Source organism: Bombina bombina, chromosome 2 (genome assembly GCF_027579735.1).
Source record: "Bombina bombina isolate aBomBom1 chromosome 2, aBomBom1.pri, whole genome shotgun sequence".
Classification (NCBI taxonomy): domain Eukaryota; kingdom Metazoa; phylum Chordata; class Amphibia; order Anura; family Bombinatoridae; genus Bombina; species Bombina bombina.
The window spans coordinates 160,335,713-160,353,843 of NC_069500.1; the positions used below are offsets into that span (position 1 = coordinate 160,335,713).

At 41.7% G+C, this 18,131-nt stretch overlaps 1 protein-coding gene across 1 annotated transcript in view; it reads left to right on the forward strand.

The window, feature by feature from the left end:
• Positions 1-18,131, forward strand: part of IPO11 (importin 11) — a 950,863-nt gene that overhangs the window by 633,239 nt on the left and 299,493 nt on the right. The window contains exon 23 of the mRNA XM_053701321.1: positions 1,236-1,315. Coding sequence (XP_053557296.1) covers positions 1,236-1,315 — 80 coding nt within the window. The remainder of the gene's footprint in view (positions 1-1,235; positions 1,316-18,131) is intronic.

Sequence of the window (18,131 nt, forward strand, 5' to 3'; positions counted from 1 at the left end):
ACTCCTGAGCTTGTTTGCACCCTGTAATTGTATGACTTACAATAAAGTCTTTTTTTTTACCTGCACCAATGCCCTGCGGATGTGTTTAGTCCTATTACAGGTGACTTTGTTCTATATCCATTGCCTGTGCATCCGGGAACCAGAGGAGCGCTTCCCTACCTGCCAATAGGACGTCCCAAGGTGGAGCTTCAGAAGCGGCAAGAGTGGTGAGAATACTTGGCTTACTTTACAGCCGTGATTTATATGCATTACTAAACTGCCGAATACTTTGTATCACCAGCAAACTCTATTGCTACTACAATTCCACCTTTAGGAAATAAGGACTTACAACATTCACTGTGTACACGTCATAACCTGCTTGGTACCGTTACATTTACGTTATCATTTTGTCTTTATACAGAGACACTTCTACATTTACAGTGATTGGACATTTTACTGTGTGCTATAACTGCTTTGTGTACTTAACAATTCGACAGGTTTTTTCCAATACAGTTATTGATACCTTGATTCTGGCTAGTAAACCTGTCACCAGGCACATTTATCCTAAGGTTTGGAAAACCTTTTTATCTGATGTGTTAGCTAGGGATAGCATTGAAATTCTTAAATAATTCTGAGAGTTCTTGAGTTTATGCAGGATGGTTTGGTTTTGTAAGGCAGCTATTTTGTCCCCTCTGCTTACTTTTTCAAAGTTTTATCAGTTTGATGTGTAATCTCTTCAGAGACTGCCGTCGGCAGGAAAGTTCTGCAGACTGTAGTGCCTGATTAATGAAGTACCTGCCTTGAATGTTCGTTCCCCCATTACATGGTGGTTTCGTGGACTTCACTGTTTGGACTCTCACCATGTGTTTAAAGAAAACACAATTTATGGTTCTCTGATAAATTAATTTGTTTCATTATGATGAGGGTTCATGATACCCTTTTTTTTTTTTTTTTTTTTAAATGATTGGTGGAAGTACTTGTTTTGCACTTAATGTCCCCTGCTTTGTCTTTACTGCTTTTCTGTTTTCTTTATCTACTTGGTTATATGCATGAGGATTCATGGTAAGTGGGAGGGATTTAACTCTGGTATGTTGGGGTGTTTTTGCCTTGTCCTTGTGGACTGGCGAGTAATTACCCACATGTCACATCTCATGGACTCTCACCATCATGAAAGAAATTAATTTATCAGGTAAGCATAAATTGTAGGGGGGGTTCAGTCCTTCCTACAACTATCTAATCATTGTTTTTCCTTCTAGAACTTAGCTCTGAAAATCTTCGCATATGCTTCAAGATCATCTGTGCCTATGTTTTCTTTGATTGCTCTGAATTTTGGCAGGTAAGTTGTACAACTCTGTTACAATAACTTGTAAACCTAAATTACTGACTTTTTTTTATTTATTCGTAAAAAAAATGACTGAAAAAAATTGTAAGTTGTTTAATAATGTTATTACTAAAGTATGTGTGTACTTGGCTTGAGAAAGGGCAAAGCCCGAAACGTCGCCTATGTTTTACTGCTTGAAAATTAATCACTAAAATATTCATTTGGAGTGCTACAGCACCTTCTTCTAATCTATCTATCTATATATATACAGGGAGTGCAGAATTATTAGGCAAGTTGTATTTTTGAGGATTAATTTTATTATTGAACAACAACCATGTTCTCAATGAACCCAAAAACTCATTAATATCAAAGCTGAATATTTTTGGAAGTAGTTTTTAGTTTGTTTTTAGTTTTAGCTATTTTAGGGGGATATCTGTGTCTGCAGGTGACTATTACTGTGCATAATTATTAGGCAACTTAACAAAAAACAAATATATACCCATTTCAATTATTTATTTTTACCAGTGAAACCAATATAACATCTCAACATTCACAAATATACATTTCTGACATTCAAAAACAAAACAAAAACAAATCAGTGACCAATATTGCCACCTTTCTTTGCAAGGACACTCAAAAGCCTGCCATCCATGGATTCTGTCAGTGTTTTGATCTGTTCACCATCAACATTGCGTGCAGCAGCAACCACAGCCTCCCAGACACTGTTCAGAGAGGTGTACTGTTTTTCCCTCCTTGTAAATCTCACATTTGATGATGGACCACAGGTTCTCAATGGGGTTCAGATCAGGTGAACAAGGAGGCCATGTCATTAGATTTTCTTCTTTTATACCCTTTCTTGCCAGCCACGCTGTGGAGTACTTGGACGCGTGTGATGGAGCATTGTCCTGCATGAAAATCATGTTTTCTCCAACATAGGTGTGTCCGGTCCACGGCGTCATCCTTACTTGTGGGATATTCTCTTCCCCAACAGGAAATGGCAAAGAGCCCAGCAAAGCTGGTCACATGATCCCTCCTAGGCTCCGCCTACCCCAGTCATTCTCTTTGCCGTTGTACAGGCAACATCTCCACGGAGATGGCTTAGAGTTTTTTAGTGTTTAACTGTAGTTTTTATTATTCAATCAAGAGTTTGTTATTTTAAAATAGTGCTGGTATGTACTATTTACTCTGAAACAGAAAAGAGATGAAGATTTCTGTTTGTATGAGGAAAATGATTTTAGCAACCGTTACTAAAATCCATGGCTGTTCCACACAGGACTGTTGAGAGGAATTAACTTCAGTTGGGGGAACAGTGAGCAGTCTTTTGCTGCTTGAGGTATGACACATTCTAACAAGACGATGTAATGCTGGAAGCTGTCATTTTCCCTATGGGATCCGGTAAGCCATTTTTATTCAGACAGTAAATAAGGGCTTCACAAGGGCTTATTAAGACTGTAGACATTTTCTGGGCTAAATCGATTCATATATTACACATATTTAGCCTTGAGGAATCATTTAATCTGGGTATTTTTGTTAAATAATATCGGCAGGCACTGTTTTAGACACCTTATTCTCTAGGGGCTTTCCCTAATCATAGGCAGAGCCTCATTTTCGCGCCGGTATTGCGCACTTGTTTTTGAGAAGCATGACATGCAGTCGCATGTGTGAGGAGCTCTGATACATAGAAAAGACTTTCTGAAGGCGTCATTTGGTATCGTATTCCCCTTTGGGCTTGGTTGGGTCTCAGCAAAGCAGATACCAGGGACTGTAAAGGGGTTAAAGTTAAAAACGGCTCCGGTTCCGTTATTTTAAGGGTTAAAGCTTCCAAATTTGGTGTGCAATACTTTTAAGGCTTTAAGACACTGTGGTGAAAATTTGGTGAATTTTGAACAATTCCTTCATACTTTTTCGCAATTGCAGTAATAAAGTGTGTTCAGTTTAAAATTTAAAGTGACAGTAACGGTTTTATTTTAAAACGTTTTTTGTACTTTGTTATCAAGTTTATGCCTGTTTAACATGTCTGAACTACCAGATAGACTGTGTTCTGAATGTGGGGAAGCCAAGGTTCCTTCTCATTTAAATAAATGTGATTTATGTGACACTGAAAATGATGCCCAAGATGATTCCTCAAGTGAGGGGAGTAAGCATGGTACTGCATCATTCCCTCCTTCGTCTACACGAGTCTTGCCCACTCAGGAGGCCCCTAGTACATCTAGCGCGCCAATACCCCTTACTATGCAACAATTAACGGCTGTAATGGATAATTCTATCAAAAACATTTTAGCCAAAATGCCCACTTATCAGCGTAAGCGCGACTGCTCTGTTTTAGATACTGAAGAGCATGAGGACGCTGATGATAATGGTTCTGAAATGCCCCTACACCAGTCTGAGGGGGCCAGGGAGGTTTTGTCTGAGGGAGAAATTTCAGATTCAGGGAAAATTTCTCAACAAGCTGAACCCGATGTGATTACATTTAAATTTAAGTTGGAACATCTCCGCGCTCTGCTTAAGGAGGTATTATCCACTCTGGATGATTGTGAGAATTTGATCATCCCAGAGAAACTATGTAAAATGGACAAGTTCTTAGAGGTCCCGGGGCTCCCAGAAGCTTTTCCTATACCCAAGCGGGTGGCGGACATTGTAAATAAAGAATGGGAAAGGCCCGGTATACCTTTCGTCCCTCCCCCCATATTTAAAAAATTGTTTCCTATGGTCGACCCTAGAAAGGACTTATGGCAGACTGTCCCCAAGGTCGAGGGAGCGGTTTCTACTTTAAACAAACGCACCACTATACCCATAGAAGATAGTTGTGCTTTCAAAGATCCTATGGATAAAAAATTAGAAGGTTTGCTTAAAAAGATGTTTGTTCAGCAAGGTTACCTTCTACAACCAATTTCATGCATTGTCCCTGTCACTACAGCCGCGTGTTTCTGGTTCGATGAGCTAGTAAAGGCGATCGATAGTGATTCTCCTCCTTATGAGGAGATTATGGACAGAATCCGTGCTCTCAAATTGGCTAATTCTTTCACCCTAGACGCCACTTTGCAATTGGCTAGGTTAGCGGCGAAGAATTCTGGGTTTGCTATTGTGGCGCGTAGAGCGCTTTGGTTGAAATCTTGGTCAGCGGATGCGTCTTCCAAGAACAAACTCCTTAACATTCCTTTCAAGGGGAAAACGCTGTTTGGCCTTGACTTGAAAGAGATTATCTCTGATATCACTGGGGGTAAGGGCCACGCCCTTCCTCAGGATAGGTCTTTCAAGGCCAAAAATAAACCTAATTTTCGTCCCTTTCGTAGAAACGGACCAGCCCCAAGTGCTACGTCCTCTAAGCAAGAGGGTAATACTTCTCAAGCCAAGCCATTGGAGACCAATGCAAGGCTGGAACAAGGGAAAGCAGGCCAAGAAACCTGCCACTGCTACCAAGACAGCATGAAATGTTGGCCCCCGATCCGGGACCGGATCTGGTGGGGGGCAGACTCTCTCTCTTCGCTCAGGTTTGGGCAAGAGATGTTCTGGATCCTTGGGCACTAGAAATAGTGTCCCAAGGTTATCTTCTGGAATTCAAGGGGCTTCCCCCAAGGGGGAGGTTCCACAGGTCTCAATTGTCTTCAGACCACATAAAGAGACAGGCATTCTTACATTGTGTAGAAGACCTGTTAAAAATGGGAGTGATTCATCCTGTTCCATTAGGAGAACAAGGGATGGGGTTCTACTCCAATCTGTTCATAGTTCCCAAAAAAGAGGGAACGTTCAGACCAATCTTAGATCTCAAGATCTTAAACAAGTTTCTCAAGGTTCCATCGTTCAAAATGGAAACCATTCGAACAATTCTTCCTTCCATCCAGGAAGGTCAATTCATGACCACGGTGGATTTAAAGGATGCGTATCTACATATTCCTATCCACAAGGAACATCATCGGTTCCTAAGGTTCGCATTCCTGGACAAGCATTACCAGTTCGTGGCGCTTCCTTTCGGATTAGCCACTGCTTCAAGGATTTTCACAAAGGTACTAGGGTCCCTTCTAGCGGTGCTAAGACCAAGGGGCATTGCAGTAGTACCTTACTTGGACGACATTCTGATTCAAGCGTCGTCCCTTCCTCAAGCAAAGGCTCACACGGACATAGTCCTGGCCTTTCTCAGATCTCACGGATGGAAAGTGAACGTGGAAAAGAGTTCTCTATCTCCGTCGACAAGGGTTCCCTTCTTGGGAACAATAATAGACTCCTTAGAAATGAGGATTTTTCTGACAGAGGCCAGAAAAACAAAACTTCTAAACTCTTGTCAAACACTTCATTCCGTTCCTCTTCCTTCCATAGCGCAGTGCATGGAAGTAATAGGTTTGATGGTAGCGGCAATGGACATAGTTCCTTTTGCGCGCATTCATCTAAGACCATTACAACTGTGCATGCTCAGTCAGTGGAATGGGGACTATACAGACTTGTCTCCGAAGATACAAGTAAATCAGAGGACCAGAGACTCACTCCGTTGGTGGCTGTCCCTGGACAACCTGTCACAAGGGATGACCTTCCGCAGACCAGAGTGGGTCATTGTCACGACCGACGCCAGTCTGATGGGCTGGGGCGCGGTCTGGGGATCCCTGAAAGCTCAGGGTCTTTGGTCTCGGGAAGAATCTCTTCTACCGATAAATATTCTGGAACTGAGAGCGATATTCAATGCTCTCAAGGCTTGGCCTCAGCTAGCAAAGGCCAAGTTCATACGGTTTCAATCAGACAACATGACGACTGTTGCGTACATCAACCATCAGGGGGGAACAAGGAGTTCCCTGGCGATGGAAGAAGTGACCAAAATCATTCAATGGGCGGAGACTCACTCCTGCCACCTGTCTGCAATCCACATCCCAGGAGTGGAAAATTGGGAAGCGGATTTTCTGAGTCGTCAGACATTACATCCGGGGGAGTGGGAACTCCATCCGGAAATCTTTGCCCAAATTACTCAACTGTGGGGCATTCCAGACATGGATCTGATGGCCTCTCGTCAGAACTTCAAGGTTCCTTGCTACGGGTCCAGATCCAGGGATCCCAAGGCGACTCTAGTAGATGCACTAGTAGCACCTTGGACCTTCAAACTAGCTTATGTATTCCCGCCGTTTCCTCTCCTCCCCAGGCTGGTAGCCAGGATCAATCAGGAGAGGGCGTCGGTGATCTTGATAGCTCCTGCGTGGCCACGCAGGACTTGGTATGCAGATCTGGTGAATATGTCATCGGCTCCACCATGGAAGCTACCTTTGAGACGAGACCTTCTTGTTCAAGGTCCGTTCGAACATCCAAATCTGGTCTCACTCCAGCTGACTGCTTGGAGATTGAACGCTTGATCTTATCAAAACGAGGGTTCTCAGATTCTGTTATTGATACTCTTGTTCAGGCCAGAAAGCCTGTAACTAGAAAAATTTACCACAAAATATGGAAAAAATATATCTGTTGGTGTGAATCTAAAGGATTCCCTTGGGACAAGGTAAAGATTCCTAAGATTCTATCCTTTCTTCAAGAAGGATTGGAGAAAGGATTATCTGCAAGTTCCTTGAAGGGACAGATTTCTGCCTTGTCTGTGTTACTTCACAAAAAACTGGCAGCTGTGCCAGATGTTCAAGCCTTTGTTCAGGCTCTGGTTAGAATCAAGCCTGTTTACAAACCTTTGACTCCTCCTTGGAGTCTCAACTTAGTTCTTTCAGTTCTTCAGGGGGTTCCGTTTGAACCCTTACATTCCGTTGATATTAAGTTATTATCTTGGAAAGTTTTGTTTTTGGTTGCAATTTCTTCTGCTAGAAGAGTTTCAGAATTATCTGCTCTGCAGTGTTCTCCTCCTTATCTGGTGTTCCATGCAGATAAGGTGGTTTTACGTACTAAACCTGGTTTTCTTCCAAAAGTTGTTTCTAACAAAAACATTAACCAGGAGATAGTCGTGCCTTCTTTGTGTCCGAAACCAGTTTCGAAGAAGGAACGTTTGTTGCACAATTTGGATGTTGTTCGCGCTCTAAAATTCTATTTAGATGCTACAAAGGATTTTAGACAAACATCTTCCTTGTTTGTTGTTTATTCTGGTAAAAGGAGAGGTCAAAAAGCAACTTCTACCTCTCTCTCTTTTTGGATTAAAAGCATCATCAGATTGGCTTACGAGACTGCCGGACGGCAGCCTCCTGAAAGAATCACAGCTCATTCCACTAGGGCTGTGGCTTCCACATGGGCCTTCAAGAACGAGGCTTCTGTTGATCAGATATGTAGGGCAGCGACTTGGTCTTCACTGCACACTTTTACCAAATTTTACAAGTTTGATACTTTTGCTTCTTCTGAGGCTATTTTTGGGAGAAAGGTTTTGCAAGCCGTGGTGCCTTCCATTTAGGTGACCTGATTTGCTCCCTCCCTTCATCCGTGTCCTAAAGCTTTGGTATTGGTTCCCACAAGTAAGGATGACGCCGTGGACCGGACACACCTATGTTGGAGAAAACAGAATTTATATTTACCTGATAAATTACTTTCTCCAACGGTGTGTCCGGTCCACGGCCCGCCCTGGTTTTTTAATCAGGTCTGATAATTTATTTTCTTTAACTACAGTCACCACGGTATCATATGGTTTCTCCTATGCAAATATTCCTCCTTAACGTCGGTCGAATGACTGGGGTAGGCGGAGCCTAGGAGGGATCATGTGACCAGCTTTGCTGGGCTCTTTGCCATTTCCTGTTGGGGAAGAGAATATCCCACAAGTAAGGATGACGCCGTGGACCGGACACACCGTTGGAGAAAGTAATTTATCAGGTAAACATAAATTCTGTTTTTCTTGAAGGATGCAGACTTCTTCCTGTACCACTGCTTGAAGAAGGTGTCTTCCAGAAACTGGCAGTAGGACTGGGAGTTGAGCTTGACTCCATCCTCAACCCGAAAAGGCCCCACAAGCTCATCTTTGATGATACCAGCCCAAACCAGTACTCCACCTCCACCTTGCTGGCGTCTGAGTCGGACTGGAGCTCTCTGCCCTTTACCAATCCAGCCACGGGCCAATCCATTTGGCCCATCAAGACTCACTCTCATTTCATCAGTCCATAAAACCTTAGAAAAATCAGTCTTGAGATATTTCTTGGCCCAGTCTTGACGTTTCAGCTTGTGTGTCTTGTTCAGTGGTGGTCGTCTTTTAGCCTTTCTTACCTTGGCCATGTCTCTGAGTATTGCACACCTTGTGCTTTTGGGCACTCCAGTGATGTTGCAGCTCTGAAATATGGCCAAACTGGTGGCAAGTGGCATCTTGGCAGCTGCACGCTTGACTTTTCTCAGTTCATGGGCAGTTATTTTGCGCCTTGGTTTTTCCACACGCTTCTTGCGACCCTGTTGACTATTTTGAATGAAACGCTTGATTGTTCGATGATCACGCTTCAGAAGCTTTGCAATTTTAAGAGTGCTGCATCCCTCTGCAAGATATCTCACTATTTTTGACTTTTCTGAGCCTGTCAAGTCCTTCTTTTGACCCATTTTGCCAAAGGAAAGGAAGTTGCCTAATAATTATGCACACCTGATATAGGGTGTTGATGTCATTAGACCACACCCCTTCTCATTACAGAGATGCACATCACCTAATATGCTTAATTGGTAGTAGGCTTTCGAGCCTATACAGCTTGGAGAAAGACAACATGCATAAAGAGGATAATGTGGTCAAAATACTCATTTGCCTAATAATTCTGCACTCCCTGTATATATATATATATATATATATATATATATATATATATATATATATATATATATATATATATATTTATTTACATCTCTTGTTTTATGTCACTGTCCATAAACACTGCATGATTAATAGCAGTTAGCCTCATTGAGGCTAAATGAATCTATAGTTATTTCCACAGGTCCTAGTCTCTCACGTTGATCATTCACTCCAGCTGTTTCCAATTATTCTCCAACGTTTCACTCTAACCAAGAGGCTAACATGCCTTGTCCTTTGTATACTGCATTAGGGCCTCACTCGTCTCTATATTAACCAGGGCACCAAGGCTCATTGTAGCCAATACTGATGACAAGATACTGGATTGGATTAAATATTTAAAGCTATTGTAAATACTGAACATAGCACATTCAGTGTAGAGTAGATGGCTTTAACTGAAAGTTATGCCTGTTCCACCCATGGATATATTTCACTAGGCTTCTTCCTAGAATATTTGTTTCTCCATATTAAACCTAGCCACTATACTGTGTTAATTACCTTATTAAGTATCAACTAATAATTAAAGTAACAGAACAGTGTATCTCACTTCTTAGCTGGCCATGGCCAAATACAAAATAGAGATTAATATATCTACACCAGTATGTTTCAGAGCAATCTTGGTTTCATGTGAGGCTATTGTAGCTCAGTGCTTCACTATATCACTAACTACTACTCCCAAAAGCATAGTATATATGTTCACTATTTCAGCTTCTGTGTCTCTCTCCTCGTATATAATCCATTGGGCAGAAAAGCAGGGATGCATTTTTTCTCCTATCTTTCTGGAAAAAGAAAATCATAGTCTAGTTACTTGAAATGGGAAATAAAGGTCATCTGCTGGAAAGCCACATTATTCTGGTGATACCTGATGCTGTATTGATTATTATTGTATCTGCTCTGCACAGTATAGATGTTGATCATTTGAGCTGTCTTTCTTTGATTGATCTTTTTATTTATTTATTTTTTTACTCTATTTTTCCTTGCTTTATTTCTAATGTTAAAGTGAATGTAAATTTTGATGCTAAAGTGCCCGGTTTTTAAAAATTTGATTAAAAACAGGGGCACATTAATTCATAAAAATTTACATTTCACTTGTGCTGTGAAAAAAAACCTACCTTTTAATCTTCACAGCAGCTCCAGCTTCCCCCACCTGTTGCAAAACCTCTTCCTGGGTCTAAAATTAGGAATCCGGCTTCCTCCAATCACTGCGTTGAATTAGACACTGATTCCCCCGGGGGGGGTGGTGGAGCTGTGATTGGAGGATGACCTATCCATCATTTCTGACATGAGAAATGGCTTGCGATGGGTGGAGGAAGCTGGAGCTGCTGTCAAGTTTAAAAGGTAAGCATTTTTTCACAATAGGAGTGAGATGTAAATTTTGATGAATTAAAGTGCCCCTGTTTTTTATCGAATTTGTAAAAACCGGGCACTTAAGCATCAAAATTTACATTCACTTTAAGATAGTGGGATTTGTTTTGTTACTATTATTTTTATTATTCAAGTAAATCTAGGTACGACTGAGTATGTGACATATGTCCAAACATTTTCAAACCTGCATGCATTAGTATCACGAAACACACAACTCTTCTTTATTAACCATTACTATAATAAGAAATGCAGGTTCCAGATACCATTGCGATTGGGAGCTTTTATGTCTTTTCTAAAGTTATTATTTGTTACATTTTTGTTACATTATTATGATCATTACCTATTGTCCCAATTAAGTGAACTTCTTATGCTGAGTCAACTTTTATTTTTGGTAGCGTTAATGAGGCTTTCAATTTTACTCAAGTAAGATGGTTTGTGCTAAGCACTGAAAAGCTGGTTTGCCTTTTGTAATTAAATGCTAAACTTTGAGCAGTCAGCTATTTCTAAAGAGAGTTACAGGTTTGTGTTCACTCATCTGCAATTTAAATTTACTTAAAGCTTTTTATCAAGGTGTCAAAACTTTTGGAAATGTTGCAACAAAATCATTATTACATTTTGCATTAAAGCTCATTAAAGTGCTGTGTATATATAATGACTGTTTCCTGCATTAAAGGATAGAGAAAATCAAATTTTTTGTTTTTATTATTATTATTTTTTTTTTTAAATACTTTTTATTGAGGTTAAACATGAAATACAATAGGCAAATTGCATTACAGAAGTCATAGACATATGAAAAAGAGAAGAGATGTCATTCATATTGCCACTGTACATAGCCATAACCGTTTCCTCACGATTATGCAATATTCCAAAAATAGACCTCACTTTCTCCTACATTGGTGTGTCCGGTCCACGGTTTCATCCTTACTTGTGGGAATATTCTCTTCCCCAACAGGAAATGGCAAAGAGAGCACAGCAAAAGCTGCCCATATAGCTCCCCCTCTGGCTCCGCCCCCCCAGTCATTCTCTTTGCCGCTCTGAACAAGTAGCATCTCCACGGGCATGGTAAAGAGTATGTGGTGTTAGTGTAGTTTTTATTTCTTCTATCAAGAGTTTGTTATTTTAAAATAGTGCCGGTTTGTACTATTTACTCTACAACAGAAAGTGATGAAGAGTTCTGTTTTAAGAGGAGTATGATTTTAGCAGCAGATGGGGCATTCCAGACATGGATCTGATGGCGTCTCGTCAGAACTTCAAGGTTCCTCGCTACGGGTCCAGATCCAGGGATCCCAAGGCGACACTAGTGGATGCATTAGTGGCGCCTTGGTCGTTCAACCTAGCTTATGTATTTCCACCGTTTCCTCTCCTTCCCAGGCTCGTAGCCAGGATCAAACAGGAGAAGGCCCCGGTGATTCTGATAGCTCCTGCGTGGCCACGCAGGACTTGGTATGCAGACCTGGTGAATATGTCATCGGCTCCACCATGGAAGCTACCTTTGAGACAGGATCTTCGAGTACAAGGTCCATTCGAACATCCAAATCTAGTCTCTCTGCAGCTGACTGCTTGGAAATTGAACGCTTGATTTTATCTAAGCGTGGGTTTTCAGATTCAGTTATAGATACTCTGGTCCAAGTCAGAAAACCTGTGACTAGGAAAATTTACCATAAAATATGGAAAAAATATATCTGTTGGTGTGAATCCAAGGGATTCTCTTGAAGTAAAATTAAAATTCCTAGGATTCTTTCCTTTCTCCAAGAGGGTTTGGATAAAGGGTTGTCAGTGAGTTCTCTAAAAGGACAGATATCTGCTCTGTCTGTTTTGTTACACAAACGCCTGGCAGCAGTGCCAGATGTACAAGCATTTGTACAGGCCTTAGTCAGAATCAAGCCTGTTTACAGACCCATGACTCCTCCATGGAGTCTAAATTTAGTTCTTTCAGTTCTTCAAGGGGTTCCGTTTGAACCTTTGCATTCCATAGATATTAAGTTACTATCTTAGAAAGTTCTGTTTTTGGTTGCTATTTCTTCTGCTAGAAGAGTTTCTGAATTGTCTGCTTTGCAGTGTGATCCACCCTATCTGGTATTCCATGCAGATAAGGTTGTTTTGCGTACCAAACCTGGTTTTCTTCCAAAGGTGGTTTCCAACAGGAATATTAACCAGGAAATAGTTGTTCCTTCTCTGTGTCCGAATCCAGCTTCGAAGAAGGAACGTTTGTTACACAATTTAGATGTGGTCCGTGCTTTAAAATTCTATTTAGAAGCAACGAAGGATTTCAGACAAACATCATCTTTGTTTGAGGTTTATTCTGGTAAGAGGAGAGGGCAGAAAGCTACTGCTACCTCTCTTCCTTTTTGGCTGAAAAGCATCATCCGATTGGCTTATGAGACTGCCGGACGGCAGCCTCCTGAACGAATTACAGCTCACTCTACTAAAGCTGTGGCTTCCACATGGGCCTTCAAGAACGAGGCTTCTGTTGATCAGATATGTAAGGCAGCGACTTGGTCTTCTCTGCACACTTTTGCCAAATTTTACAAATTTGATACTTATGCTTCTTCGGAGGCTATTTTTGGGAGAAAGGTTTTGCAAGCCGTGGTGCCTTCCGTTTAGGTAACCTGACTTGTTCCCTCCCTTCATCCGTGTCCTAAACCTTTGGTATTGGTTCCCACAAGTAAGGATGAAGCCGTGGACCGGACACACCAATGTAGGAGAAAACAGAATTTATGCTTACCTGATAAATTTCTTTCTCCTACGGTGTGTCCGGTGCACGGCCAGCCCTGGCTTTTTAGTCAGGTTCCAAATTTTTTCTTTCTATACACTACAGTCACCACGGCACCCTATGGTTTCTCCTTTTTCTCCTAACCGTCGGTCGAATGACTGGGGGCGGAGCCAGAGGGGGAGCTATATGGGCAGCTTTTGCTGTGCTCTCTTTGCCATTTCCTGTTGGGGAAGAGAATATTCCCACAAGTAAGGATGAAGCCGTGGACCGGACACACCGTAGGAGAAAGAAATTTATCAGGTAAGCATAAATTCTGTTTTTTCTGTATTTTCTTTGATGCTAAACAGTAACATGAAAAGAGTAAACATAATGCACATCAAGGGAAGATTCACATTGGTTAATATATAACTGCAGATTATATGATTGTTTCAGACTAAACAATATATATGTCAAATTGAATAGCACATTCAGAAATACCATTTGAAAACACCATTGTGCAACAAAGTATAACATAACAATAAAGAAAATTTACAACAGAAATGTAGTATGGTCTCTTGCTTTCAATAAGTATATCATCTTACAATTGCCAACAGCTTCTGAACTGGTAGTGTCTTTTGGTAAGTTCTTAAAGAAATACATTGTTTAGCAGTCCCTATCAAGGCTTTCTACTGTTAGTGCAATATGTAGTAATGTAGACCATAAAAACAATACAACAGAGCAGTTACAACATGTTTACATGCAGAGAAAAAAAAAAATCCTTTAAAGGAATAAGTTGTGACCAAACACTGAACACACAAAACCAATGTTTGCTAATAGGTGAAGGACATCTTGATGCAATCATGGGATAATGATGATTTTAGCTTGTGCAATATATGGGTGCATGATTGCGCTGAGCATGTGTATAGGTATTTGGTTACTGAAAGAAAGAACTTATGAATATGGTGTGATGCAACAGCTAGAGGAGGCGCACCGAAAAGGAGGAGGGGGAAAAGAGAGGGGAAAAAAAGGGGGGAGGAAGTGAAGGGAGGAAATCGAGATAGTGGGGAGAGACGAGAGGTTGGAGGTCTGGGGATCTTTCAGGCTCTTCATTAATTTTTAAGTTTTAGGGAGTCAAATTCTCCTCCACAGTTCCCAAGTCTGAAAGTGTAGGGAGATCTTATTATTTGCTGTAAAGATGGGACTTTCCATTACTTCTAAATAATCCATGATTTTAGTCAAATCATGCCAGTTGGGAATGTTGATTTGTTTCCACAAGCGAGCGATAGAAAGTTTGACAGCCATTAGAAGATAGATGCTGAGGACGCCCACAGGGGAGAGAGGGCACCCCATGCCCAGGTGAAATAACACTTTCTGTGGATCCAACCAAAGGGTCGGATCTATCTCAGAGCATCTATGGGAAAGCATATCCCATAGAGGTTGTAGGACAGGGCATTCCCACCATATATGTGATGAGGAACCTATTTGACTGCAGCCTCTCCAGCAGAGCGGGGTGTTTTTATTATTTTAAATTGTGTTTGTATCAATGGAGCCAACTGCTTTCACACTTTTATTTGGTTTTAACTTCCCCAGGCAATTAGGAACGTCTATAGAAGAATTGCCTACATTGCCATAAACGATGGGGAGAAGTCAGTTTTTTCTTAAACACCATAAAGATGTGCTTGTCCTTCAGACTGACATCCCATCCACGATTAAAGTGATCAATTTTCATGTCATAAAATACTTTATTGTTAACCTATCATTAAACGCCTTGCAACATAGAAAATACCCAATATACTCATTTTCTGACATGGCTGAATAAGGCAGTTATATTTAAACTAGTCCTAAAACCCGTGAACATGGGCCATTTGTAGTACAGCGGTCCCACCACTTGCTCTCTCTCTCCCCCCCTCTCTTTTGCTCTCTCTCCCTTCTCTCTTGTGCTCTCTCCCCCCCTCTCTCTCTCCCCTCTTTCTTGTGCTCTCTCTCCCCCTCTATTTTGCTCTCTCCCCCCTCTCATTTGCTCTCTCTCTCCCCCCTCTCATTTGCTCTCTCTCTCCCCCCTCTCATTTGCTCTCTCTCTCCCCCCTCTCATTTGCTCTCTCTCTCCCCCCTCTCATTTGCTCTCTCTCCCCCACTCTTTTCTCTTTCTCCCCCTCTCTTGCTTTCTCTCTCCCCCCTCTCTTGCTTTCTCTCTCCCCCCTCTCTTGCTCTCTCTCTCCCCCCTCTCTTGCTCTCTCTCTCCCCCCTCTCTTGCTCTCTCTCTCCCCCTCTCTTGCTCTCTCCCTATGCTGTGTCCATGTCAATCTTTTTAGTAAGAGTAATGGTGGTTTTTAGCAGTTAGAAAGCACCAAGGTTGTCTTTGCTTTATTTCTAACATTATTGCTACCCGTTTTATAAAAAGCAAGAGTTGTTTACTCTCTCTTCCCACTCTCTTTTGTGCTCTCTCTCTCCCCCCTCTTTTGCGCTCTCTTTCTCCCCCTCTCTTGCTCTCTTCCCCCTCTCTTGCTCTCTCTTCCCCCTCTCTTGCTCTCTCTCTTCCACCTCTCTTGCTCTCTCTCTTCCACCTCTCTTGCTCTCTCTCTTCCACCTCTCTTGCTCTCTCTCTTCCCCCTCTCTTGCTCTCTCTCTTCCCCCTCTCTTGCTCTCTCTCCCCCCTCTCTTGCTCTCTCTCCCCCCTCTTTTGCATTCTCTCTCCCCCCCTCTCTTGCTCTCTCTCTTCCCCCTCTCTTTTGCTCTCTCTCTCTTCCCCCTCTCTTTTGCTCTCTCCCCCCTCTATTTTGCTCTCTTTCCTCCCTCTCTTTTGCTCTCTCTCTCTCGCCTTCCCGTTTGCTCTCTCTCCCCCCTCTCTTTTGCTCTCTCTCTCTTTCCCCCCTCTCTTTTGCTCTCTTGCTCCCTCCTCTCCCCCTCTCTTTTGCTCTCTCTCTTTCTCCCCCTCTCTTTTGCTCTCTCTCTTTCTCCCCCTCTCTTTTGCTCTTTCTCCCCCTCCCTTTTGCTCTCTCTCTCTCTCCCCATCTCTTTTGCTCTCTATATCTCTCTCTCCCCCTCTCTCTTTTACTCCCCCCCCCCTCTCTTTTGCTCTCTCTTTCTTTCCTATGGCATGGAGAGTCCACGATTACATTCCAATTACTAGTGGGAATTCAACTCCTAGCCAGCAGGAGGAGGCAAAGAGCACCCCAACAAAGCTGCTAAGTTCAACTTCCCTTACTCATAATCCCCAGTCATTCTCTTTGCCTTTGTCAATGGAGGATGTGCGAAGATGGTGTCTGAAGATATTTAATCGTTTTATGGGTACTTTTCCCTGAAAGCAAGAATTGGGGCTATGCTGTGTCCATGTCAATCTCTTTTGTAAGAGTAATGGTGGCTTTTAGCAGTTAGAAAACGGCGAGGTTGTCTTTGCTTTATTTCTAACATTATTGCTACCCGTTTTATAAAAAGCCAGAGTTTGTTACTCTGTTCTTTCTTTTTCTAAAGGTCCCTGATAGAGAGTGGAGTGTCTTATCACACCTAAAAAGCTGTTCCTGCCCTGCCGCTGGATCCACAGGTACGTGCATTTGCCTTCTAAGTATTGAAGAACAGCACTTTGGAGGTTAATTCCTCTAGTGGATCTACATTTGTGACAGTTGTAACCTTAGGTTGGGTTAACAGTTTGGGCATTTTTTTTGGCAGGCACTGGCATGAGAGGCTGATCTCAAGGGTTACAAGTTTTTGAATTATATCCTTGGATCAGGATATTTTTATGGCCCATGGGTAGTTTGGGGTTTATGACTCCTGGGTTTCATGGGCAGTTTATTCACCAGATCAGACCCAGTACTATTATAACCCTAATCCCTTAATCTGTAGGTAATATGACAGTGTGATCCGGGTTTTGCAGCAACATTATACGTTAGATTTTATTTTTTAACTACAGTATATTGTTGTATCGATAATATCCCCAATTCTCCCGTGTATAATCCGGGTCAGCCTGCAGCTACAAGCGTCTCACTCTCTGTCTGGTCCATTCTCAGGCTCTTGAGGCCTTTATTTGTGGACCAGAGAGTGGTGTGTAGCGAGTAAGGCTTTTCTATCTCTTTTGGGCAATTGGTATAACAGCACACAGACAGCAGTGGTGGATGGATAGTGCCAGGTACAATCTACTACTCGCCATGTGCTTTGGGTCCTTGATCAGTCCGTCTATATCACTCTCCACATCAAGTCTACCTAGCTTGAGGAGGAGAGCGGCTGTAATATTTTTCATCTACATTGCTCTAGTCTGCTATTTCATGTGGAGTAACGTTTGGAGCCGCATATTAAGTTAAGGGACTTTAGTACGATATGTCTCCTTTTATACAGTAGTGTTTTCTAGTGTATCAAGCGGCAGGGCATATGTATTTTGGCTCCATCTGCATTTTCTCCCTCATATCTTGCGTCTGTTAACCTGGCGATCGCATTGCGCGCCAGTAGATAAAGTCTCTTCACAATTAAAGAGGTTATCCGGTATTTTTATTACTTTACCTCAGAATTTTCATGGTAAAATGGCGCCCCCATTTTATTTTATATGCTGTCTGTACAGCCGCATAATAGGGCATTGCACACCTGACACAATGAATGCAGATTTCACATTTAAGCATCATGCTATTTGGATTTTTCGGCTCACCAATCATGATTTCTTATTGTTGCAGCACTAGTCTAGCAGCAATGATAAATAAAACAAACTGACTTGAATTGCAGCTTAGAATAAAAAAATATTACATTTTTTTTTATATTTTTTAAATGACTTGCATTGCACTTCAGCAGCATCCATCCATAAAGAATGAGAAAATATTAAACAAATTAATTTTTTGGGCACGTTAATTATGCAGAATATAGATCATTTCTGATAACTTATAAAAAATTATTTGTGTACTGTTATGGTACACTACTGGACTGCAAAATGGTATAATAAGGGTATCTAGTAAGTAACTCTATATCATTCATCCTCTATAATCTATCTACTAGATAGATGTTAGAGTAGTAGATATTATTTATATATATTTCTCCAACATTGGTGTGTCCGGTCCAAGGCGTCATCCATTACTTGTGGG